Genomic DNA, 27,647 nt, shown 5'->3' with positions numbered 1-27,647 from the left:
ACCCCTGAAGGTGGCTCCCGTCACTGAAAATGCATCCTGGATAAAACTGACATGAAGTTTTATAGCTGAATGTCTGCGTTGCGTCCTTGGTTCATTTTCAGTCACAGGATCCACATTTATAAACAGCGTGGCTCCAACAAGCAACTGGTCACCAGTCTTTAGGTGGCCAACCTGTAAAAAGCATTGTGTGCATGATATCCTGTGGTTGCACACACCTACTGACTTTTGACGATAAAAGTTATTATGCTGCAAAACATTTTTTTTATATCCATGAAAATAGCAAGTTTGCTTTGTGCCCACAGTAAAATATTCTTAACATTAATTAAAACAATAAGTTAGCAGTTTGTGACAATTACCATACCTACCTGACTGTATTACAAGCCTTCTTTGTGTGTGTGTGTGTGTGTGTGTGTGTGTGTGTCTTAGTCTTGGGTGAAGGTGCCGTAGTGCTGAGATGTGCATGAATTTGCATTATGGAACGAATAGGTTTTTCTTTCGGGATGCAAAATGATTTTCAATTGGCTTAAACTCTTTCTATGAGGATGTACATGTCAAGTTGCTGCAATGTATTTTTTCGTAAGTAAACTCTACAAGACAGTATTATTATAGGCCTTCGAAGTAAAAATGTAATATTTGCACTAAGTTAAGTTGATTGCAATCCCTGCTTCACTGTTCAGCTATGGTGTGGTCTTGGGCAAATGTTGTCTTATTCTCACTTAACTGCAAACACTGGAGTCTTATTGTGTGATTAAGTCCACATAACATGAACAAAATATGCCTTTACATTGAGGCAGATATATTGATTTTAAGTACAAAATGGTGTGCCCTCATGCTCCGGCTGTCATCTAGAATTGCCTTATTGTTGCACTGGTCCTCACTTAGTCCCATGTTACCTGATTTGACAGGCATATACACATCTCACCAGCCATTTGGTGCATCAGAGATTCTACTATAGAGGACTGACTGTAGCAGAGTCAACATTAATTGCCTCCCCTACCGCCATGATCATGTTTTCAATTTATTTTGTAGACTTTAGGACTTTTAAGGGTGGTCAACAAACTAGGCTTTTACCTTCCTTAGCCTTTGCTGAATTCTGTGACTTGGCATAGGTGCATGCCACATAGTTAACATTTTGCAGAAATTGGGGTATGTGCTAAAATGGCACTGGTTTTTATTATTTGACAAGGCAGAACCTTGTGTTTGCTGAATTCTTTTTAAAAACATAACACATTGAGATACTCCTCAGATTACTTTTGCATGCGCAGCCCCAAAAGGAATGTCCCAACTACACTTGTTGAAATTCATCGATGCAGAAGTAGGTGCACCATCCAACAAAAGGAAAAAGACAGTTTTTTTTTTCTTCCTGCAAGTGAAAAAGGGGAAGTTTGCGTTTTTATCTGCAGTGCCAAAGATGCTGTGGGAAAAAGAGTAATGTCGAGAGGTATTTTGCAACAGTATGAAAACAATGTTCCTAAAGGAAGCTGTCTGTGATCCCAAAACATAGCTGAACTAATGGCTGCCCTGGAGATGCAACAACCTTTTTTTACCTAACCAGCAAACAAAGCAAATGCTGCAATGGAGGCATCCTTCAAAGTTGCAAACACTTTTGAAGAAAAACAAATGTACTTTTACAGATGGTGCAGTTGTGAAAGTCGCAATGGCTCTCGTGGCTGAGTCAGGTTTATAAGATTTTAAAAACTGCCATAACGTTATATCTGCCATTTCAGATGTGCAATTATCAGATAATGTGATGGGGCAGCTCGAAAAAGATTTGAGTACATTTTTCTTCATTCAATGTGATGAATCAGTTGATGCGAGTGATACTGCCCAGCTGGCAGTGTTTGTTCGAATGGTGTTTGAAGACTTCACCAATAAAGAGTAATTCTTCACATTGTTGCCTCTGAAATCCACAACCAAGGGTGTTAATGTTTGCATCGTGGTCAAGAATTATTTTGGAAAAACAAAAATACTATTGAACAAGTTGGTGGCAATAACTGATGGCGCACCAGCAATGACCGGGCGTCATTCTGATTTTGTTGCATGTTAAGAAGACCCCGATTTCCCTCTATTATTGCATTACCAGTGCCTCATCAATCAGCAGTCGATTTGTGCCAAAGTGATGGGGTTTGATCATGTAATGGCCCTGGTTGTGAGAATTATTAATTCAATTCCTGCAAAGGCCAAACAGCACAGAATGTTCAAAATATTCCTGGAAGAACGATTTGCCACACATGGTGATCTATTACTACAAACGGAGGGCTGGGGAGGAAACTCGGTCTATTTCTTTCACTTTTGCCAGAAATCAAAACTTTCTTGGGATCGAGAAATGAAGAGATCAGCAAGTTATGCAGCAATTCTTGGCTTCTTGATTTGGCATTTCTTACGGATATTCAGAGAAATGAAATGCTGTGAACTGCAAGGCAGTAGTAAAACCATTACTGACATAATAAGTGCAGTAAAGACATTTAAGTCCAAACTTAACCTTTTCAGCAAACAAGTGCTGAAAAGAAAAATGCAGCATTTTTCCTTCTGTATTCTAAATGCTGAGAGAATACAGCTAGTGCTGAACTCCTGAACATTGAGAAATTCAGCAATCTCCTGAGCAGGCTTAAGGAAGAGTTTGTTAATATAGAGAAAGGTAGGAGGATGGTTTAGGTCAAGTTACTCCCTATAGAAGAAACCTACATACGTAATTCACAAAAAATATTTATTTATTTTAATAGTTTCAGCATAAAATGTCTCGTAAAATAGAGAAAAAGTACATTCATCACAACACTCTAAGAATATAATTAATTCTAATAAAGACAAAACACGTATATACAATATTTCTTAAAAGTAGAAAAGCAGCAGATGTGTATATCTCTCATTAATAAGTGAATCAGCCTATAGGAAAAAAATCATATTAGGACTTGATTTAGATCATTTACGATCTCTAGGTCCTTATTTATAGTCTAGTATTTGTTCTGGACTATGAACTCGACATGTTTCAGTCCTCTTGATGGTGGTGGGACTATCTTCAGGAGTAATCATTGGTAATTTTTAGAGTAAGTGCATTGCTGTTGTAAAAAAGCTTCATTCACTATAGGGGGAGTAACTTTTGGCAAAACAAATGAAAAAAGAATCAGCACTTGGGCTCGTATTCTTTAAACACAATCAATGTGTGTGTGGGCAAACTTCAGTGTTGAACAAATTTACCTGAATTCCCAAGTGTAGTAGAGCCCTCAAAGGAAGCAGAAATGGCCACAGTAGTTGGATGGTTTTCTGGTGAGAAGAGCATTTCTTCTACAGGTTCCTATGAATAAATTCACAAATATTAGAGGGATCAGTGAAAAAGGCCTGGTTATCCTAGTCAGTGATTTGGAATTTCTCGAGCCTCAATTCATGTTGTGCCACTAGTCGGTTATATAAAGTAGCGGTTTTAAATATTCTTTAGTACAAGTTAGTTTTTCAATTGAAACCATTAGCTTGTTAAAAGTCAAACAGTTTCATTTTGTCATGTAAAAAAGCCTGGGACTTCTTACCTCTGTATAGTGAGGCAGGATAGTCTAGGTCTCTTTTGTTCGGTTAGTGCAGGTATTTTTGCCCATGGTTACGGGTGTTGCTGGTATTGCGGTCTCCCCCTTGGGGTTGGACAAATTACTATGTCTATACACGGGTGCTTTCGCTGTCCCGATGCCACCATTAGTTATAATAGTCTAAGTTCAACGTTGGTATGGAGACTTATTTTGAACTTTGTTGTGGCGATAGATTGTGACGTTTAAAAAAACGTTAAAAAAGGAAGAGTTCAACAACCGGTTTAGGAATTTTTAAGTGCTGGAACCGTGCGTGGTGTTCACCTCAAACCCCTTCATGGAAGTCAATGTTTGTGAGCTTGCAGAACAAATGAGCTGTTTAACCTCAATGGTTTTGCAGTGGAAATGCCGATTGTCAGCCTGCAAGCTAATATTTAGTTGAAAAGCATGCCATCTCACACCAATTTCTGGAGCCTGTTGATTACAAGGGGTACATTAACATTTGGACAGTAGCATTGGTTCCACCTATTTCTGAGAATCTGCTTTTTCAGTCATGAACTTCTTCAAATCAATATTTTGAACCCATCTGAGAGATGAGCAACTGAGTGACTCCATCCGAGTTGCTGTATCAATTCAGACTTCAGAGCACTGTTGGATAGCATGCAGTGTCAGCCTTCACAATGAATGTCCTGATCAGCTTCCTCCATTATGATACAGCTACTAATAAAAAATAATGTAATAAAGATGTTTTTGAAGTTATTAATATAACCGTGAATGCATATGGTATTCCCTCTATGTATAAAGAGGCAATAAACAGCCCAAAAAATGTTGGTACAAATTCTGATACTATGCCCACCCCCCCAATATCGCCCGCTAGTAGCACTCAAATATGACCCTCAACTATAAGTAGCTCCAGCTAACATAGAGGTTGGTGACGCCTGGTATAAAGCAACTAAAGAACGTAACTAAGGGGGAGCTCGGGCATGAATGCACTCGAAAATAATACATACAAAGTGAAACTTAAAACGTTGATTAATCAGAAGCCAGTGATGACTAGGTAGAAGGGGATTCTAGTAGAGCAAGGAAGACAGAAAAGAATACGAACAGCCAAGTAAAAAATGGAGCATAGAGGAAGCAAAGCATGGTCAGGCAAGCTGACATGTAGGGAAAAACAATAATTCAAATGTGAAAGAAGAATGGTTTGAAGAAGGGTTTTGGTTGAAGAAAAGGTAAGAAAATGCTGCATTATTTTAATATTAAAAAGATGATACTGATGATACTGCAAGATTGAACCGTGGATGCTATTTGTGGTAGTAAAGAAAACGAGGTGTCCTAAAGAAAACCAAGAAATAAATATGTAAGGGAGGGTGGGAGCAATATCGAAGAATTAGCCAGAAAAAATTAAATATTTACACAGGAAGCAGGAGGCCAGCCAAAAGACAGGAAGAGAATGTGGTGATGAATGGAGTTGTTTAATGAGGGAACAGAAAGAAATGTGTGTGTCGGCCTGAAGGTGAATTTGAAAACTAAAGTCAAGGATAAGAGAAGATAAATAGTATGTGAAAATAGAGTGCTTCGGACAGAGCCCTGGGGAAGACTTAAGTTGAACCCGTCCAGGAGATGGTAGAAGAGCTATTAGACAAATGGGAGTTAAACCATCAAAGAGAAAAATTGGGAGGACCCAAAGAAGGGATAGTAGAAAGAATAGAATGATCCACTGTGTCAAAAGCAGCACAAAGATCTAGCAAGACGAATAGAAGGGGTTTGAGGTGTCGCACATGAGAAACGGAGAGGTGCGGTTTCTGTAGAGAAACCAGAATGAAAGCCAGATAGAGAAGGTAGAAGAGTGTACAGATTAAGGTCTGAGCTGTGCATAAACAAGGCGCACAAGAATTTTTGAAAGAAAAGGCAAGAGCGAAATGGGGCAGTAGTTGGATTAGCTGGACTAAGAGGCTTTTTCTATTAAGATGGGGAATATTAAATAGATTGTAAATTTTCCTTGGGTTAATACCGAACTGTTAACCATTTCTATGTTCCTCCTTCCAAATTTAGAATTATTGCTTTGATTCTCGACACATTCCAATTCTTTCGTTTTCGATTTAAAAAAGAAAAAAAAAATGATCTTTGTTTTTTAGTCTTTATGGAAATGCATTTAATAATATAACAACTTCCCTCTGAATTTCATAACTACTTTCTCATTTTGAAAGGAAGTGTGTGAGCCCCTCTACTGAGAATAAACATGGGTCGAAATACCCCGTTAGAATTTCTTCCACTCAGGAGGGTCTACAACCACCTTTTAGCTCACTGCACCCTTCGCAGAGAAGGAATATCCATTTGCATATCAGTCTCTGTCCCACCCACAAGGTAGTCCAGCACCGAAATGCTAGGCAATTCTCCTTGAGGCAGAGTATTTGTCAGCTGAAGCTGGAGGAAGGAGAGATGCCAGGACCACTGTTCGGCAGAATTAAACTGCCGGTCCTGAGTGGGTCCATAACCCCTGAAGCCTGAAGTGCAGAGGTCACGCAGCGGGAAGTGTGCAAGAAGGAAGTTTGCCCTCTTCTGACCTGTTCTACAGAGGCTGCACAGTGAGAAGTGAAAGTGAGGAAAGCTCTCTTTCCCAGAATGCTGTTTCTAGTAGCTGACATGCACCAGAGGGCACCGGGACCCTAAGGAGCTCAGGTTGCAGGTGGCATGGTCGACGACAGACCAGGAGAAGCAGTTAGCCAGATCGCGAGGAGCCGCAGAAGCAGATGTCATGTGAGCAGCGAGGGGATCGCATGTGCATGCCTTACCTGCTCACTGGCTGGTAGTGACCCCGGAACGCTCTGCATTCGCTCACATGTTCAAGGCAGGCGTTCACAAAGCAAGCAGCACTCCTGTATAAGTGAAAGTTGTCCTAAAAGTAATTTTAATTACCAAACTATTAAAAAGCAGAAAAAGCCACATTTAACAACATGATTAGAACTTTAAATGTGAGTTTGTGAAATACTCAGCAAGTAGATGCAGCGATATTATTCAGAACTAATATATACAACCATTGCCCAGGCCAATAGAGACTAAAATAAAGGCAATTCAAATCCAAGAGATATTGCCACAGGCAAACGGGGGCAAAAAATGAGGTCCATAGGTTGTGATACTTGTTGCCCTTCCTTTTACAGCATATAGCAAAAGCTGGTATAAACTCACATTGCCAAAGGAGAAACAGAATACGACCCTATCCTTGTCAGTATTTGGGTACTTGCGCAGAGGAGAAATGGGAGTGGCAAAAAGGCTGCCCTTCTGGAAAAGGTTATCCAGGAGGAGAGGAGCATTATTTGCAGAAGAGTATTAAAGAACACCAGTGTGAATCTCGTTTTACCTGAAGAGTTGTTAAATGTTTGAAATTGCAAAATGATGAATATTGTGAAACTGTTGTGAACCTCTTTTCTTTCGGTGCATCTTAACTACAAATGCACTTGTTGTGAAACGCTGTTCGGGCAAGGGGAGAATACCTGGATGGCAACCCAAGGACTAGACCTGACATGGGAGTAAACCAGGTAGAAATTGACAAAGTCCTATATGACGAAGTGCTATAAAGTGATCCTGACAAACAATTTGTTGCTTGTGGTGTTGAGGAAAGAACTTTGTAAAACTGCTGTTAGGAGTTGTATTTCTTCGGAACTCCTCACATGTGGCAAATCATCATGACCAAGACAATTAATTGTTGCCATCGATGAACTGAGAAAACTTTCTTTATTTGGAGAGGATAAATCTTACTTTTTTTCAAGGAAGAGAAATAAGCTTCCATTTTCTTTGTTGAATTACTGGAGTGTTGGAACTATCTGTTGGCAAGTTGAAGTTGCAAAGAACTGTGGTGAAAACCAGGATTTCCTTGTTTCTTTTTGGATCAGAATCCTGCTTAAATCTTGGGAAGGATAATTCACCCGGGATATAAGGAGTGTTACATCACAGACTCAATCATTATACTATTATTGTTGTCTTTGAACTGACATGCATTACCTCTGTTGTTTTATTGTATGCATAAGTGTCAAGGATACATATCCTCTGTTAGCGTTTCCTTTAATTTATTTTAGGCATGGAAATCCTTTTCAGGGTAGGGATAGTGAAGTGTTTATCAGACCTTTTTTATTTAATAAAATGGCATTTGTTGAAAAACCTTGACAAAGTTGTCTGCCTCACATTGCTGACCCCTCACCGCAATGGTTAAACCCTTTATAAGCAAAATTAAAACCTCGTATGTGATGGCTAGCAAGGCCAGTCTTCCCCAATACTGCATTCTAAGTGGGAAATAGACTGCACAACAGACAATTACATGTGACCATAAATAAAATGGGGGACAAAATATTAAGTACTTATAGTTGTAATATGAACAAACATATACAATCCTTTACAAAATGAATTACTAAACATATAAAACCAACATTTTGCACAAAGAATACCTTTTAAAACACAATAGATGAAAAGGCCTAGTGCTTATTCACGCATTCAATGGACAAATTGCATCTAACATTTCTTTAGCGCACATCCACATATAATAGGCTGTTGATGTAATTCCAAGTGATTTGGCCCCAAATGCTCTTGCCCAAAACTGATCAGACTGTTGAAACTGGAATTTAGCATAGCCTTTCTTATAATTGGGTCTCCGGAACATTCCATTGATATGTCGTGACGTCTCCACATGTAATTTGCAGAGCCGACATATACGCTCTTTACTTGATATGCTCTTCCAAGCACCAAAGTACTCGAACACTGCTAAGATGCCTAGGCATAGATATAAAATGAATCGAATTAGTGCTGGTGTGCTTAATGTAATCAAATAGCTGCAAGGAGTTTCCAAGAAGAAGCCCAGTTGAGTAAAAGAACATCATTTTTCTTTTTAGCCAACCCCTCCAAAGATAGCACGCTATCGACTTCGGGTCCAAGTTTTTAACCACCTGCGAGTCTAACAGGACTGTCAGACCAATGTCCTGGCAATGATTATGCACAATACTCTCCATATCCCTATACCAAATACTTTTAGATCGTCATTTTGCATGCCCCAATGTCAAACCCACAAGTGTTCTACTTGTCCTAGGGCAATACATTTTAACCCAGAGCTTACAAACAGCCATCTTCCATTAGTCCTCGAAGACTGCACTCCATGTTCTTGTCTATAGGCCTCCACAGGTACCGCCCCTTAGAGGTCAAGTATAGAAGGCACACTTTCTGTCTCTAATTTATTCAGCCATTGCGATTGCCTTCTCAGGGAGGACATCAAGGGCATACAAAATTCATGGGATGCTAGAAATCTTATAGGCATTAACATTGGCCTCAATCAATCTTCCCCACAATTATCTATTACACTCTTTAAGGCCAACCATTTCTGCCAAGCTTTTGGTGGAATCACCTTGGATAAATACATGAACAAAGGGGATGCCACAATAAGTAAACCTAAATACTTATAATCTTGACCTTGTTCTAAACAAGATCTACCCAATCTCTGCATACATGTTGCACCAGCATATGCCCTTTTACCAATAGTCATTATCTTTGTTTAACAAAAAATGTATACAAAGACCATTTTCAGCAGCATATTGCTGTAGAGGCCACCAGTAGTGGTGTAGTCCCACTGCCGTCTTATCCAGAATGACTGTTTCATCTGCATAGGTAAGGCAGCTGATTTTCACAGCGCCAAACGTCGGGGGGGGAAATTATGCGCCATCTTCAAGGTCGGGGCAAGATCAGCAACATATAAATTAAATAAGAGGGGTCTGAGAATGCACCCCTGCTTAAGCCTGTGAAGAGGGAAAATGGGATGATCCCTTCCCCCGATTCCCGTCCTGACCATGTCCTATGACGTCACGACCTAAGCACCCACCGCGGGATGAGTTCAGCCCTCTGACTACTGCCCCGGACGTCAAGATCCACCGTGGCCATGCCCTGCACACCCATGCCAGCTGCGCATTACCCAAAGCCCGTGGTGGGACCTCGGGTGGAACTGATACCGACCATATGGACCAACTCGATTATACATCACCCACCAGTATCGCCATTGTTGGAGATGACATGACGACATAGCCCACGGACAAGGACACACGTGCCACAAAGCACCTGGATCAGACACACAACCCACACGAAGAACATACTCAGTGCTATGATGTAGAGAATCACTCACACACATGCATTGTTGTTATTTTTCACATTGGCTAACTACTGCAGAAACGCAAGACGCCCGAAGAGCTCATGTATATGCTTGCAGATGTTTTTTGCTATTAAAAACCCTCAAGATGTCACCCTGTATATGGATTAATGCATAAGGACCCAAGTTGCACCTCGCGACCCCCGTGTTATGGACTGTATTCCGCCACCCATAGACTAGGCCAAGGTAGGCCGCAAACCAGAGTCCCCAGGCCCGGAGCAGCTCAGATGGAGCTCCAAGGTGCTGATCATGTAGAACAAACCCTGACGGGAGCCACACAGCCAAGGCCACAAAGTTGCAATCTACACGCCGTGTTCTCAGCGCCAAGGCTACACCTGCCACTGCTAAACAATCCTCGGAGCCGAAATACAAATCAAATCCCCGTAATTCTGCTTCAGCCACGGTCTCAACACGTGACCAGGCCGACCTGATACGATGCCGAGCTCCAAGGACCAGAGAAGCTCTGGGGTCTCACATCTAGGACCCGGACTGCAACAACGAAGTTACAAGTTGGACACCGGCGGCGATGGGAAGGGAGCACCCAACAGCCCGTAGTAAGACCTGTCCATTGTCCTCCACTGACACATAGTCATACATTGTTGCTAATGCCAGGTACATCGCGAGCTGGGAACGGCGATGGTCCCAGGCTTGGGGGCTTGCGGATTAACCAATCAGAATACGAAGGGCTAACCACTGACAACACTATAATTCAACCAATCAGTAACTTTCTTCATGTAACACTTTCTATGTAGCCATTTCTAGGGACGACCCAAGCGTACCACCTGACCCCTTCTCCACCACTATTTTTTCCTATACTGATCCATACTGACCCTACCACTCGGGGGAACCAACCCGGAGTAGCGTTGGTTTTAGCGGCTAGTTTTCCCAGGTGACGCACGTAGTAGCGTCATCCGATTTAGAAAAAGGGCCTGCAAGCCCATCACCGCTGAGATGTTCCTTGGGTACCTATGCTCCGAGAATCTGTCCCTGTCTGTTTTGTGCAATAAAAAGCAGTAACTCTTTGCTCTTGTGTGTGCCTCATACTTCTTTGGGACGCTGGAGGAATTGGGGCCTCCCCAACCCTGAAGGTCCCTGGACGGCGCTGCCGACCCCCGGGAAATCACCCTGGTATCGGGGTTTGGGGGGAAGACTTTGACATTGAACCCTCCTGTGACAACCTCACTTTAGCAGATGTGTCGGTATAAAGACGTTTAATGCAGTAGAGTAGTGAGGAGTCAATGCCCCATGCTGCCAATTTCTCCCACAGTCTAGCTCCTATTACGGTATCAAAAGCTGCAGTCAACAAAACGCATAGACAGGGATGCCTCAGGGTTTCGAAATTTATCAGAAATTAGGGTAAGAAGAACCCAAATAGAATGCGATGTATTGCAGCTCTTTCGAAAACCAGATTGCTGTCTGTGCAATAGATTATTTGCTTCACTCCAAGATGTTAAAATTTTCAACAAAAGACTTGCCAAAATGTTTGCACTACAATCAATCATAGCCAGTAGTCTACAGTTGTCGGGCGCCAAGCGCGATCCCTTCGTGTACTGGAATTAAGATCGAATATTGACAGGACACAGGAATTATCCCAGCCTCACTAATATGGAGGTATAATTTATGCAGTGGCTCAGCCCATAACATAGGGGCAGCCTTAACATTTGATAACCCATCTGGGCCCTGTGCCCAAGAGGCTTTAATCTTATAATCCCGGCCAAATCAGCTTCCAACACCTTTGTCGGTTTCAAAGCTAAGTAGTTTCCTTTCCGTTCCAATACATTTCACCCAGAAAGATTCCTCAAGCATTATCTGCAGTTCCACACAGTTCATTGGCAGCTATACCTGATCTGTGTGCGCGTAGTAAGTACCAGAATCTTTTTTTGTATCTTTGGTTCTAATCAACTTATTGATGAACTTCCAATTAGATGTGACTTCCCCAAATCTATGGTCAAGTAACCAAGCCTTATATCACACTCTAGCACTCACCATCTGTTTTCTTCCCCCTCCTGTAGAAGAGCTAAGAGTTTAGGTTAGTTCTTGCTACTTTCTAGCTATACCTAGATCAAAAGCACCCCCGTTTTCCCCAAGGATTTATGAGTGACAATATGTCTAGACTGAAGTTGCCAATGAGATTCCAGTATTTATTTCACGTTCCAGTTGTTATCAACAATTCCCTGAATGTACCATCATTTTTCCGCAGCATTGAATTAAAGCTATTGTATATGAGCTGGTGACCATGGAAGTCGATTTCCTTGGGTAAAAGGGGTTGACGGACAACTTTTCTTAAACATATTGTTTCAAATTACATTTCATGCACAAAAATGCTTGATCACTCATGTCCACTGGGTGGATCGATGGCTTGGGTAACAAAGCAGAAATAATAGGGTTCCCAAAAATTAAAATCAATATGGCTACTGTAAACTGCATTACTCCATGTGGTATACAATTTGGAGGTCTCGAGTACAAGGGGGTGCAAATCGAATTCCTCCAATGCTTCAGCCAATCCCTACCCCTTTTATTGCCTTTAAATTTCTCCCTCTTTTTTTCCCAGTATGGGTAATGTGGAGTTAACATTAAAGTCCCTGGAGAGTATAATTCCACCCTTACGAGACTGAGCGCACCACAGTCTGAGGGCATCAGTAATACTCAACATTAATTAATTGGTGGAATCGCCCACAGGTGTGGACATAAAGTGTGGCCACCAGGGTCCTACTCAAGATCTCGGGTAATCTAGGGAAAAACTGCAAATAAGAAATTATTGTATGTTCCAACACTTGTAAAGGCATGTAGCGAGAGCTCAGCCTTGGCTCCTATGCACAATCCCCCCCCTTGGGATGTCCCCTTTGGGGTGACAAAGCCAGACTAAAAACCAGAGTGTATACATCTAAATCAAAACGGGAAGTTGGCCAGGTCTCTTTTAATAGAAATAGTTGTGACTTCATAAGATTTTCTCTACCCCTAGGATTGATGATAGATGAGTAATATCCCAGATTATTCCAGGACAACACACTAAAAAAGGTTTCAGTAGTTAAGCAAACTAGTCCACATAAGGCTTCCTGACATCCTGACTGACCAGACCTGACATCTTGCCAGGCTCTTGAGTACATCTTTGAATGATCAGCGAAGAAGGGAGATTCACTTTTGTTAGTCATTCTCACATACTGGTTTGTTTCAGCCTGCCGGTTAGACTCCCTCCTATATCGAAAAAACCTCATGTCCCATTTCTTGAAGGGCCCTAGCATTTTTACAAATGCTTTCTACCACCACCAGAGAAACAAAATAAACCAATGCCCAATTCGTTACTGTTAAAAGTTGGTAAATCCAGACTCTCAATGTCTTTTGTTGAAATAATAATAAAATCTGCAATCAAATTAAACATCTCTAAAAGCGGGTACGATTTTAAAAAAAAAGGGCTTGGCTCTGTGGGACGTGCCTCAACAAATTTGTTGTGATTTAATCAAACAAACCCATTAGGTTCAGATACTATAACCAATGTATTAGAAGGTAACCTGTGCGAGGCGCTAGTAGGAATACGCCATGCATCCCATTTAACACTTATTGCCACTTCCATGAAAGGGATGCTTTCATATTCGTTTGAAGGTGTGTGGAGGCCATGTGTAGAAAAGTACTTGCACTTAAAATGTCCGCCTCCTTGCTTTTTGGCAGTAGCGTCATGCTTCAGGGAACACATTTTATATGTGAACATTACGTTGTATTTGAAACACTTAATGATGCTTTGGTGGGAATTGTCACCCATACTTGAGCGTCTTCTAATTTCATAAAATCCAATCATAATTTGTTGAATTCAATTAATAGGGTATTTAAATCGAATTTGATGACTTTCGTATTCGCAAGCTGGATCAATAATATGTCAAGGATACATCATTTCATCTAACCCCCTTTGCAGATGTTTCATCGGCATGTATCCTAGTTTGATAATCCCCTGACCTAGAGGTGTGCCATAACAATGCAAGATTTAGTTACGTTTTTCTTTTAAATCAATTTGAAGGAGATGCCTCGCGTTCTGGCCTCTTGTGTCCATTGTGTGGCCTCTTTTGTCCATTGTGTATGCTGATCACACCAGCATGAGCTTCTTTTTATAGAACAGGCTCATTTGTGACCATCTCGATTCAACCAAAGTTGAATTGGACAAATGCATCCAAAAACATTGAACTAGAATTTTCCTGGGTGTTGGCAATTCCCTTGCTCCTGGGTGTTACTGAAAACTCCCCCTGCCTCCCAGAGGTATCTCTTGTTTGTCTACTCCACTCTTATCCTTGACTTACTCATTTGGCTCTAAAATCTCCTGCCACTTTACACTACATACATTACTCCCTTCTACTTGCTACATCAGGCCCATAAGTAACCACAACAACAATCGAACTATGACAAAACTCCCCTCTTGAGCTCTACCATCATCTCCTCCCTGCCTGCTCTCCCACACAGCTGTGGCCGTTCTACACCCATAGTGCTTTAATTAATCAGATATTGGGCTCTCCCCTCTCGACATATTCCCAACCATCTCCGCCAAAACCCTTTGGACCAGACTGGTACTCTGGTTTCAAGTGCTGGCAACCTGTACTCCACAGGTTTTGGATCTGACTCTCTCGCTGTCCCCCTAATGACCCTCCTTTTATTTTACAGGCGCATGCACAGCAAGGCCACCAGAAATGGTGTAAAACCAATGCATAATGCCACATTCTATTACATTATCTAAAACGATCCTGTTTCGGCCATCAAATGTCCCCGTACAGCTTATGAAAGTAGCCATTTTGTTTTTTTCATAAACTTCATGTAGATGAGGCTCAATGTCCACTTTCTTTTCGCAAGTATACAGCTCATGCAGCCACTGAAATGCTTTACTGTAAGTATTCTGCTGTATCCATTGTATTTGTTTAGATATGCACTATTTTCTTTTGTTACACCCCTATCCAATATTGAATCCCTTTTTTAGTTTTGGCTGAAAGTTGTCCTAGCTAACTTTGCCACAGCTTGTAGTAATAATAATAATGTCTGTCTATGGCCTTTCGGATTTGTGTAAGGAGTCAAAATAGTGTTTGTTTGCTGCTTTCTTCCTGTATATCGTTCATCCAACAGCCTTTGCGTAACAACTGTATGACAGCACCGAGCAATACCTGATTGGATGAATACTCCTGTCACTCGATTCATATACTACCCAAGTCTGCTTCCTCCTGCTTATTCCCACGCCTGAAAAGGTGGAGATTTATAATAATTTGGCTATATATATACACTTTCGCAAAAATAATTTTCTGAAATTTCGCCAACATATAGAAACTTTGTAAACAAACTTATATGTATTTGCATTCAGCGTTGTACTGACAATGTATTCATATTTATGGCTTGCATGTTTACTAATTGCAGCCTTGTGATGTTAACTAACCGGAAAGAGACATTACAAAATGTCTGCCATATTTTAGCTTGAATTAGGTGCACTTGCAACAATGAGACCCATCTATCATGTTTGAACCATAGTTTTGTACCATACTAAGGTCCTATCTCTGTCCCTTTCCTCGTATGTGATCAATCGGTCTGTTAACCGCGAAACACGTCGTGTGTTTCCCTGTCCACATATTACTTCAATAAACTATTTTTGTTGTGGAATCCGTGGTCGTGTATTCTGTGCAGACTGAGGGATTTCGCCTCCTTTTGATGCTCTGGGAGTGCTATCCAAACAGTGTACTACGGCGCACGTTCTTTTCATATATAAATTATGCTTCATGCAGATTTCCTCCAGGTTCAAAGTACTTTAGGAATTGTCACTTTTATTACCCACTTGTAGAATTCGTCAATATTGGTAGGATGAAGGGTTGAGTCATCTCAATTGGGGTGCCAAACCTATGATGCATGGCATTTCCCATTTCCCACGGCATGCACATTTTGCCTGATCTCCTCCCTGCCCCAATCCTCCATGCATATGCTACTTCTCTGCCTCCTTTGTTCTTGTTCTTCTTGTTTCACATGGCACCCAAAGGTTCCATGCTGTGGTTCAAAGTGAATGTGTACCAGTGCTCTGAGTGAAAGGTAGCTGCTGCATGATGGCTCACAGAACCAGCACTCACTCAAGTCACAAAGCAGATGAATACCCAAAATCTTGCCATTGAAAACATTCGCAGCTACCAGTCAGTCAGTCCTGGTGTTTTGTATGTTGCCATCCTATGGTGCAGCAGAGCAGGGTTCACTCCCAGGAAAGGGGGCCATAAAATGTTTTATTTTGTATTGAATGGGGGGAATACTGAAGCATTTTCCACACTTGTTAAATTAAGTGATGTAAGCCCTGGTAGAAATCCACATTTCAGAGGTTGCTACTGTTTTGTGGTTTACTAAAAGCGCCTAACCCTTTATAAAAAGTCTCCTTGCAATAACGCTTTCAATTGGATGGCCATATCTGGAGCCATAATCCGTCAATAAGCCCAGAGCCGGCGGGCCTTTACCGCATAAGGTAATACCCCCGGGCCCATAGTTATTGAATGCCCCGGGGGGTATTAACTTTTTGCGGTAATGGCCCTCCGGCGAGTTGCTTATTGCCATTAGTACTCATGCCCATTAGACTGGGTACTAATGGGGTAAAAATATTGGCTGCTGTAGACTGGAAAACATATGTTTTCTGTTTCCGGGGCGTCCATAGTAAACAAAGAAAATGGCCGCCATTGAAGGTGAGACCTTCCATGGCAGCCATTCAAGTAAATTGAAAAAAAAAGTAAACAAAAGAAATGGCTGCAATGAAACTGGGAGAAGGTACTACGCGTCGTCACTTCTCCCTTTCCACGGTGCTTGGAAAGAAAAAAACACCAGCGTGAGGGACACCCAATAGCGTGTGCGGCCTTACCGTCGGGTAAGTCTCACAAACGCACAAATCGGTGCGTTTTTTACACTGAAACACCCGCGCTGGTTACTAATATTAGAAAGAAAATGTTGTTTAAAGTAGGTCGCAGCCTGGGTGAACTACACTAGAAAATTGTCATCTCCGTCTGCTGTGAACTCCCACATAGTACAAGTTTATGGTGACAGTGCCTCAGACTGAAATATTAAAAGTGAGTATCTGCTGCCGAAGAAAGCATTGCACAAAGTCATTTTGGACTGGACTTGTGCATCTTTCAAGCCCCTACCTGGGTTGATTTCCACATGTCTGGGTACATGAACCCCATTGCAGTAGATCCTATATCCCACTTCTCAGTGGAAAAAAATCATGTAGTCAGGAAGTGCTAAAAGCAAACTTTCTTTTGAAATGTCATACTAAAATTGAAAATGTCAGCCCATTGGACGTATAGACTCACCCCCCAGTTTTCCCGCGATTTGCCACTATTAGAATTCCCTCAAAACATTGCTCTCCAGCTCACCAGCTGTCGGCTCTGCCATTTTCATGGTACAGGGGCAGCTTATTTCCCATTGCACACATCAGCCAGTCCTTTTCCCCGGTTTGGTTGTCTGATGAGCTTGAATGCCGCCTATGTTCAGTATTGACTAGTTCCTATTGCTATTGAAGGGGTTTTCGTCTTAAGTGGCACCATAAAGCATGTTTCATGGATGTCTGTACAACTAGACTCTGGCACATCGCTGCATGTGCATGCAAAACTGACGTATCCCAAATGCGCCCAAGTGTCTGTGTGCGTGAACTCAGAAAATGTGTTCACCCCTATAACATCTTAAGCTATTGATGTTGTCGATGCATGTTTATTATTGTATTGGTAACTTTTGCATTGCTAACAGTTCTTTACATTTCCCTGAAAATATTGATGAAAATGTTTTTTTGTTCTTCTAGTTTTCTTCAACCTCCGAAACCCCTTTCTTCGCTTAGCGCTCTACGCGATGGCAACTGGAGAGACGGCTGCTACTAAAATGTGAATTCAGAAAAAGGAGGGAAAGGACACCACTACTATGTGTTGCATTATCCAGCTGGCTGGGTACATCTAGGACTGAGAATGTATTTTTCCGTTTGAGGTTCTAATGGAATGCATTATGTATTTTCTTCCAACTAAGTCTGCAAACGTGTATGTTAGCAATGGCAAACATTAGGACATGGACATGAAGATCTTCGGTGTTGTCGGAGAAAGGTTATACAGTGTTCTTCGTGTTAATTATAATGCTACTTAACATATGCAAGACATTAGAACGATTAAGTCAAAGCTTTCTTGGTTTAATGGAACTTTGACACATTTTTGCGAAACGCCTGACCATGCTGATTTTTTAAACATATTTTAACCTTTTTATTTATTTTATTAGTTTTTAACATTCATTATTTCATACAGCGTTACTCACAGGATTTGCTTGATAGCTTTTATACAATGTCATGGTCGTTGTACTGAACTTTTTTTTTTCTTCTAACCACTACGAGGTGACACACAGCATTCTTTTTGTGCCATAGGTAATGATATTTTTGTTATGGGGGGATTATTTTTTTAGCACTAAGTACACATCACTACACAATGGCATCATGGGCAATATATCTACCTAAAATGTTTTTCTGCAAAAGCACAAGCGGGGATGAGGGTTCAGCACGTTTTTGCCACGGAGTCGGCTCATTCTGTACTTTTTTTTGTATTTAAATGTTAATTTATTTAAATTGATTTATCAGACAGTATTTTATTTCTATTTATAAAACATAATCCATGTTGCACTTACAAATGCAATGGCTTAAATGCTATTATTGGTTTTTAACGGTTTTAAAGTAAAGGAGCTGTAATGGTTTATTAACATTTACCGATGGACGAGATGGGTTTTGATGGGAATAAATCTTTTTGATAGACATTTTACACACCTGAATTGCACTGGCTGAATGTTTTCTTATGACAGTGTATCGTTTCATATGATTACAGCTGTTTACTGTTTCGGAATGTTTCACCAATAAAGAGTCTATTTAGGCAATATTAGGCCTTGTTTAAGAGTAAGTGGTATGTGTGCTGAAGTGGCCCCTGTGCCCAAGTATACAAACTTATTTGTAGTGGCTTGTTCATGATGACTTGGCAATTCAAAGGGTAAGTACTTATGACTGCCTCCCTTGACAGACAGAAGCTAAGCATGTCCAATGATGAGAGCTGCCATTTGTCAGTTTGACCGGGGGACCGAAGAGGCTAAGGTGTTGTATGCTAAAATGTCAAGAAGGAAGTGTAAATGTATGAGAGGACCAGGGGCTAGATTACCAAACCTCTGCTCTGGTGCATGTACCATGGCGAATATTGCAGTAGTGCACGCTTTGTCAAAGCATTTTTGCACTTGGAGAATTTTGCCTTTGTGTTAATAAGGAATGGTATTCACACCAGGAATTCCCATTGTCTCTGTTGTATTGAGAGCCTATGTTATTACGCTAGATTCATTTGCTCATGAAACAGGACTCTCCAATGCCGTGTGAGATCCTCTTCTTGTGATTGTGTTCCTTTTTTATCAGTACATGTTTTCTATTTAAGAAGGTGCTCAGAGGGTGGGTTCACATTAATCACACCTTCAAAAGAGTTAATTCAGTGCCCTGTTCACCCTCCTGTTTGTATTTGCTTAGGTTTGCTTTACGTACTTGTGAGATCAGACCACCGTACACTGATATAATTTCCCTATTAGGAGCATTGGGATGGAAGAGATTCTCAAGTTATTCTTAGTCTTCCAAGATAATAACATGTATGAAGCTCCTTTCAATCGAATTTAGTTGTATATACTTTAAATTGCTAAAATTCCTTGCACCATGTTCCTAAATATCTTCATGGAGTAACATTTATTTTCCAGAATGTAGGAATGTTTGCACTGTTGGAGGACAAGATGGGTTCCCTTACTGTACAATGGTTTATATTTAAAAGTAAATATGGTTCCCCTTATTGTCCTATAATTATAATTGTTCTTTTATAATTATAATTGTTCTTTTATAACGTGCTTAACAAATGTTTTCTAAGCGCGGGATCGGGATTCAAATCTGTGCTGTGCTGCAATGTCCTGCTTCCAAGACAAACATGTTGCCCCTGAGCCATCTTCTTCCTCCCATATTCCTGTGCCACAGTTTTAAGATGGTTAAATAATTGAATACTTATTGATGGTTCTGCTCACAGTGAAATACACATTTGTTTTGAATGAACACCAAATAATGTCAAACTGCTCCTAGATAAGTTACAAAATAGATGAACTGCAGTGCCTGCTTTTTTGTCAAATTGATGTTATTTGAGAATCACCAGAAGCTACTTAATTGAAATTGTTAGGCTATACTGTTGATGCACTGGTCCTCCTAACCACCAACTGTTTTGTAACATACATCGTATTTCAGGTGATCACCTGTGAAATTAATCCATTATTTTAAAAATTAACTAGGGTCTAGTTGAAGCTAAAGATGTCCTGGTCCAAAATGAACTGCGATTAATTAATCCAGCTTTCGTCAAACACACATGCAGATCCCAAGGTTGTAGATCCATCCTGTGGTGAGAAAGCCCCTCACTAATTATTCAGTATGTTTTTTGTTGATTTCGGGAATGGTCTTACAGTCTGTGAATGCTGTGTTGTGATGACAGCAAATCGCATAGTCCACTGACACTGCTAATTCTGTCCTTGACGGAACAGAATGTGTGTGCCGGAGAATTCAGCTTGCTATAATCCAAGACGTTTGGTGGTGCATTGTTTTTTTTTTAATAACACATTTTATTTTGTTTTGTTCCATAATACAAAAACATACAAAACACAATCATATAACTTTGCATACAAATGGCAGATCAGTGCGAGCAGGTTCTGTTTGGGTATAAGCGTATTTAGAGACACAGATGCTGTACGACATAGATAAGGTCAGGTCGGCAATTGTCATTTTCCTTATTGATCTTATACAGGCGGTATCGGATGGTGATGTTGTAGCGCGTGGCCTTTGCAGAGTTGCGTCTCACTCTGTTGACTATGCTGTACATGATTTACAATGTCTGTTCCCATTTCCCCCAAATTTTGTCTGCTTTGCCCGGACAGCCTCTTGCTTGGTAGACTCAGTGCTCCATAAGGATGATGGCGTCTACATCGGATATCCATTGATCATATTTCGGGGTGTTTTCTGAGCCCCACAATTGCACAATATTCCTTTTGGCAATTCCTGTGGCAGTCGAGAGGAGTAACTTTTCGAAGCAAGACATATCTACTTCATCTTCAATACCCAGAAGGAGGAGTTTGGGGTCCGTTGGGACCGGACGACACATGACTTTTGAGAGTCGTTTGCTGCATTTATGCCAAAAGTGTTGTATACGTGCACACTGCCCTAGGATGTGATAGAAGGTCCCTTCCTCTTGTTTGCAGCGTAGGCATTTGGGGTCAGTCGTTTTACCCCAGTTATACAACGCTACTCGGGGGATAATATAGCCTATGAAGTATCTTCAGTTGGACGAGTCTAATTCTTGCCGAGATTGAAGAGTCTCTAGGATACATCAGAGTCGATATCCAATCTTCGGGTAGTATAGGGCCAACATCATTTTCCCATTTTGTTTTCAGATTCAGTAGCTCTTTTGTGGCAAATGAGGAGATGGCGTTGTACATAGTAGATGTGACCTTGTTCCTCACACTGTCTATAACTATATTTCTTTCCATAGGCGTACATTCCGGCATGTCTGCCAACTGATCCCTATGCATTGTAAGTGCATGTTGTAATTGTCCATAGTGATAGTGTTCGGTGACTGGGAGATCGTGTGATGTCACAAGCTCAGTGAATTGTATCATCTGGTCATTCACGAATACTTGCTGAATGGTTTGTATGCCAGCTGTTACCCAGCTCGGCCATTTCGGGAGATTACTGAGGCCCATGAGGTGGGCATTATTCCAGATGGGCTGGACTGGGGTAATTTTGTTGGCCCATCCTAAGTGTTTGTGTACTTCCTTCCACACTGCGCTATTATCGTGCATTCAGGGGGACGAGTCTGTTTACAGTAGAGGCTTTCAATCGGGGACATGCCGTGTTGTGCAGATAATTCAGCTTTTATATGGGGGATGGTCGGGTCCCCATGCAGTAGGTCATTGACTGTCGCCATTTGGGTCGTCCAGTAATAGATCTGGATGTTCAGGAGCCCTATTCCCCCCTCCCAGACTGAACGTTTAAGGGTTTTGAGAGCTATTCTTGGGTGTTTCCCGCCCCACAGGAGTTTAGGTGGTGTTCCGTCTATTTTATGGAACTCTTCAATAGGGACGTGGAGAGGGGCATTCTGGAGGATGTACAAGAACCAGGGAAGGGCCAGCATCTTGAAGAGCGCCTCCCTGCCTAACAATGTCAGTAGCAATGCTTGCCAGTGGGCTGCATCTTGCGCGTATCTTTTGGTTAGTGGATGTAGGTTGTGCGTTACATGGCTATCTAGCCCATTTGTAATTAGAATACCCAGGTAGCGGAACTGTGTGGTTTCAACTTGATATGGGGAACCAGATGCCAGTATGCAGTCTATTCCTTTCACCGGAAACAGTACGGATTTGGCCCAGTTCAATCTAAGGCCACTAAAGGCTCCATAGTTAATCAATATTTGAGTGACTACAGGGCAGGAGGTCGTTGGATCGCCCAGATACACTAGGAGGTCATCTGCATAGAGGGATATCTTATCTTCCCAGTCCGAGCTCCATCTGAAGCCAGTCCACGTGGACGTGCCCCGCAGAAGTACTGCTAATGGTTCTATTATCAATGCAAACAGCATTGCCGAGAGCGGGCAACCTTGTCTGGTGCCCTTCCTCAGTTGGATGTTACGCGAGGGCCACCCATTCACTTTTACCTCCGCTACTGGATTATTATAAAGGAGTTGCACCCATTTTATGAATGGTTCCCCAAATTGCATCTTACGCATTATTGCCCATAGAGCCTCCCAATACACAGAGTCAAAGGCTTTTTCGAAATCTATGGCTAATAGTGCCAGTGACTGTTGCAGGGCCGGTGCTCTCTCCAGCGCCAGGTGTAGCCTACGACTGTTCATTTTTGTGGACCTTTGAGGCATGAAGCCGCATTGGTCTGGGTGAATCAATGTTGTGATGACCAATTGTAATCTGTTGGCTAGTATTTTGGCTAGTATTTTAGCTTCACTGTTGATTAGGGATATGGGCCGATGGGAGGTGCATTCATCTGGAGGTTTGCCCTTTTTGAGAATCAATGTAATGGTGGCCTTACTGAGATCTGGTGGTAGCTCACCCTTGTGTAGGGAATGTTCAAACATGTTGAGCAAGTGGGTGGGTATATCTAGATTTAGTTTTTTCCAAGTGTCAAGTGGGAACCCATTTGTACCTGGGGTTTTGCCTGTTTGGAGTTATTTCATCAGTTGTTATTTTGTTATCCAACGCGGTGGCTTGCTCCGTGGTGAATGTTGGGAGATCAATACTGTTCAGTATGGTGCTGGCTGTTGCATTGATGGGGGGGTTTATAGAGGTACTCATAGAAATCAGCAAAACGTTCTACTATCTCTGCATCAGGGAAGAGTAGATCTGTGTTCGAGGTCCTAATGCACTTCACCTTCTGTTGACCTTCGCCACGCTTTTCCAGCCATGCTAACATTTTGCCTGCTTTTTCCCCCGCATCGTACAGGCGTGCCTTTCATGGCATTGTGCGCCTTTTTGGCACAGTTTAAGGATAGATTGTGCAGCTTCTTCTGGGCCAGTATGAGGGCTCTGTTCGTCTCAGGGATGTCACTGGTGATGTGATCCGATTCCCTGGACATGACTTCATTTTCGGCTTCAATGATCCTTTCACGTTGTGCCTTTTTCTTTGCCGATGTCCACGAGATAATTTCGCCACGTAGTACTGGCTTGTATGCCTCCCTTAGTGTGTTAGGATCATCAACCGAGCCCACATTTAATTCGAAGTAGCTGGAGGTGGCTGCCTCTATTCTCTCTTGAAGGTCTGGGAACCCCAGGTAGTAAGAGTTCAGCCGCCACGTGGGGGGCGGTCGTGGGCTCGCTGTTTCCAGTTCAAGTAGCAGTGGGGAGTGGTCGGAGATTCCCCGTGGGAGGAAGGATGCGCTGCACACATTATGTATAATTTCGTGTGGTAAGAAGAAGTAATCTATTCTGGACATCGAGGCGTGAGCTCCAGAGTGGAATGAATATTGACGGACCTCACCGTGTAGTTCTCTCCACGCATCCCTCAGACCCATTGCATACACGAAAGAGACCAATTTGGAAGTAGTAGCTGGATTTCTGGCCCTCATGTGCGTGCGATCAAAGGTATTGTCCATGACTTCATTGAAGTCTCCTCCTATCACCCAAGTGTCTGCGAGGTTTGCTGCTAGGATGGGGGTAATCTCAGTTAGCAGATTGTTAAGGAGAGTTGGTGGGGAGTACACGGCCATAAGTGCCAGGGTTTGGCTCCAGAGCGTTACTTGGATATGTACATAACAACCGCCTCTGTCTTGCAGTATGCGCTTGATCTCCAGCGGAAGTCTTTTATGAATTAGTATGAGCACCCCTCTTGCTCCCATGGAGTTGCCTGCATGCACCGCTGTGTGGTAGTTAGATCTTTGGAAGAATTTGCATACATTTCCCGCTAGATGCATTTCAGACAGGAAGGCTATAATCGGGGAGTGCCTGTTTATGGGCTGCAGTACTAGTCGTCTTTTGATACTGGATCCCAGCCCATTCACATTCCATGACATGAGTTTTAACCTTTTTGGGATTGAGGCAGTCTCAGGTGCCATTGGTTGTTTGGGGTAAAGATTCGCACAAGTGTTTCTTCGATTGTAGACGCGACATTTGTACAGTATTTGATCTGCTCGGTGTGCTCGCCGTGCCATTGCATGCTAAACATTGAAAACAGAGAACATTAAGTCCAACTCCCCTCCCCATGCACCTCCCCCAACTGAAGCATCTGTCGTCCCGATATAAACTTCTAAACTCTTGTACTTTATTCTACATATGCCCGCCCCGCGGTGACCAGGCTTTGCAGCTCGGATTTGCCGGGTTTTGTAGTTTGAGTATAGCTTGGGGCTGGGCAGTAGAACACCACTTTATGGTGCTTCGGGTACTCTTGCTTGTGTGGGGGAGCGGCTGTTTGGTTGGCCGCCAGCCCTGTTATTACTCACATCTAAGGTTGCGGTGTAAGGTGTGGGCTCCATTCCGTTTCATTTGCTGCATTGTGGATAAACTAGATAATGTTGCTACTTGTTATGCTGCGTCTTGCTGTGGGTTCTCCATATGTTGTTGCTGCTGCGGATCCAGGTCAGGTGGTCGCTCAGGATGTAGTCGGTTGCATTCCCCCCCCCCAGTGCCCCAGTCACCATCTATGTGTCTTTCGGTCCAGCTCCACGCTCCCTTAGGATCTGTGAAGTGCACTGTCGTGTTCTTGTGGAATATTTTGAGCTGGGTGGGGAAGATTAGCCCGTATTTGACTCCCATTGATTGCAGGCATTTCTTTAGCGGATCAAATGATTGGCGTGCTTTCTGTACTTCCCTGGTAAAGTCAGGGAAGAAGGAGATTCTTGATCCATTGTACATAACAGTCCCTTTAGATCTCGCCAGCTTCAGTACCGTATCTCTGTCCCTATAGTTCAGGAACCTTGCGATCACTGTGCGCGGCGGTGCACCTGTCGTGACCTTACCAGTCGGTATGCGGTGGGCCCGTTCAATGGAAAAAAACTTGGAGAAGGACTGTGCGCCATATGTGTTTACAAGCCATTCCTCAAGGAATAATTCCATGCAAGCCCCTCTGCCTTCTCGGGAAGGCCTAGTATGCAGACGTTGTTCCGCCTATACCTGCCTTCACTGTCATCCGCTCTCGATTCCAGAAGCTTTATACGTGCTAACATGCCAGACATCTGGCAGTTTATCCCACGTAGACTATCTTCAGTTTCCGAAATCCGTGCCTCCGCTTCCACGGTGCGCGAGGTCAGCTTCTGCAAGTCATGTCTTAGCAGGGACACATCCGCGCCAATGCTGTCCATCTTTTTCTCCATAGAAGTTCTAGAGCTGGCAATAGTATTCATTATGTCCCTGAGGGAGATGTTTTCCTCCATGCAGTCTGTATCGGATAGTGACTGCCTCTCTGCGGAGCGAGTCACCGATGTGGTTGCGTATTGCTCAATTCTGCTTTGTGTGGACGTTTTCCTGGGCTTATCTTTCCCCATTTCCACTGTTCTGGTGTGCTGGCTTCGAGGGTCTGTGTCTCACCTAAAGGGGGACGCGAATAGGAGAGCGGATAGGCGAATGTTATCGAGGGGGCCGGGGGTGAGTGCACTTCACCTTTAGAGCTATGAGGGCGGTGGTTACGTGGATTTGTGTCGGATGTGTCTGATATACCGTTACCGCCTTATGGATGGGGTGACCACAGGGTGGAGGCCTTCGCCTAGGAACGCGTTGGGTGTGAGCCTATATGTGGGCCCAGGTCTGTCATGGATTTGTGCGTTCGTATGCTTCGTTTGTCGTAGACCCCTTGCTCAGCTCCCCTTTTAGTGCTATGTGCGAGCGCTTTTAGAGTGTACTGGCGGAGAAGGCGGCGGCAGGGTAGGTAGGCGTGGGATTTCTGAGGTCTTGACGGCGGTTAGCTCCGGATGCCGGAGCGGCAAGGGCAGCGGCCGCACAAGGCCTCCTGGAGTTCGCCTGCTCACTTCGCCTCCACTTTGTGAGGGGGGTGGCAATCGTCTTTATGCCTCCGTGTAGGATACTTATTTTTGTGCTCCTCATTAAGTGTGGCCACTCATACTGTCTCGCAGGTGTTCTTTGACTTTCTGTCCCTTCACCCTTTGGTTGCCGGGCGTGGTTAGCTGTGGCTGGTTGCCCGAGCTGACAGGGTTACTGGGGCGTGAGACTCTCCTGTGTGGTCATATTCTCATGCATACCCGGATTGTGCTGCATCGTCGAGCATGCTGCTGCTGGTGCGTGACAGAACTGATTTGCTGTGGTGGGTCTCTGCTTCCCGCACCGGTGGCACCCCTGTGGAGCGAGGAGTTGCGCCTACACTTGTAGCCTCGCCAGTGGCCCACTACATTTGAATTGGGCAGTTCATAAGGGTTGCTTGATAGTGGCGCCAATGCTTGTGAGCGCGCCCGTCAGCCCCCGACCGGCGTCGTCTGCACAGGAGGACGGGAGGGCCCCAATCCCAGTTAGGCACCTCCAGCAGCACCCTGTCGGATTATTGTCTATACTGTTCGAGGCAGGCATGCATATGGCGTCTACAGTTCGAGCAGCGGGGGCCCAGGGGCAGTGATGTATTGTGAGGGAACCGTGCAATAGTGTCACACGGTGGCTCCGGCCCCAATCCCCTGTCCCCCTTTCCCCTTACCGCCATGTTGAGCAGCTGTCGCTTGTAGACAGATGGGTGGGCGCCGCTCCGTGAGCCCGGCAGGCGCTCTACGCAGAGCGGAGTGCCTGCGACTCTGTTGCGGCTCCGGGGGGTGTTGGTGTTCCTACGTCTTCGTCCCCGGGGCGAACTACTATGGTTCGCAAGCTCCCTCGGCGGCGATGTCGGCCAGAATATCTGTGCCCTCGTGAATGCAGGTCATCGGCGACAGATGCTCAGTGGCCACCACCAGGGTCACCCCGCTTCCGGTTTCCGACTCTCAGCGGGGGAGGGAGGTCACCCACCCTGGGGATCTCTTGTAGGCGGGAAAAGGGAGGCACCCGCTGGGTTTCACCCGCTCACGGCAACGGCGGCGGTTCCCACACTTCTCTGCACCGGGGCACAGAGCAGCTCTCCTCCGCCCGCCGTCTCGTTCTCTCGCCGGATGGGTCGGTCGTCGGCGTGCAGCCCCCTCCGCTTATCCGCAGCATGCAGCGGCCATTTTGTTAGTCCTGTGCCGCATGGTCCCGTGTCTTGCAACCTTCGTGGCTGGGTCTCCCAGCTCCGATTTCACTCCGGAACCGGGTAGAAATGTGCAGCACTGATTCCCACATCGATGAGGCGTTTTAGGTCTTCTCAGGCTGGCAAATAGAGCAGGATTGTTACAGGATCTGGCTGGCGGCACAGGAGCGATGCAATCTCACGTCCGCATCGTTAGCCTGCTGGCCACGCCCCCAGGTGGTGCATTATTCATGTTAACAAA

General features: G+C 43.6%; 1 protein-coding gene across 2 annotated transcripts in view; it reads left to right on the top strand.

Annotated features, from left to right (window-relative positions):
- Positions 1-18,590, top strand: part of SLAIN1 (SLAIN motif family member 1) — a 247,731-nt gene extending 229,141 nt beyond the window's left edge. Inside the window, exon 8 of one of the 2 annotated variants that reach the window (XM_069639657.1) lies at positions 17,471-18,590. In XM_069639657.1, the coding sequence (XP_069495758.1) occupies positions 17,471-17,546 (76 nt within the window). In that variant the 3' untranslated portion in view covers positions 17,547-18,590. The remainder of the gene's footprint in view (positions 1-17,470) is intronic. The other variant, XM_069639658.1, reaches the window with a different exon arrangement.
- Positions 18,591-27,647: the final 9,057 nt, after the last annotated feature.

The sequence above is a fragment of the Ambystoma mexicanum genome, chromosome 7q (assembly GCF_040938575.1).
Source record: "Ambystoma mexicanum isolate Mex_15411 chromosome 7q, UKY_AmexF1_1, whole genome shotgun sequence".
Taxonomy (NCBI): domain Eukaryota; kingdom Metazoa; phylum Chordata; class Amphibia; order Caudata; family Ambystomatidae; genus Ambystoma; species Ambystoma mexicanum.
The sequence above is the reverse complement of the archived record's forward strand: the minus strand, read 5'-3'. Positions and strand labels throughout refer to the sequence as shown.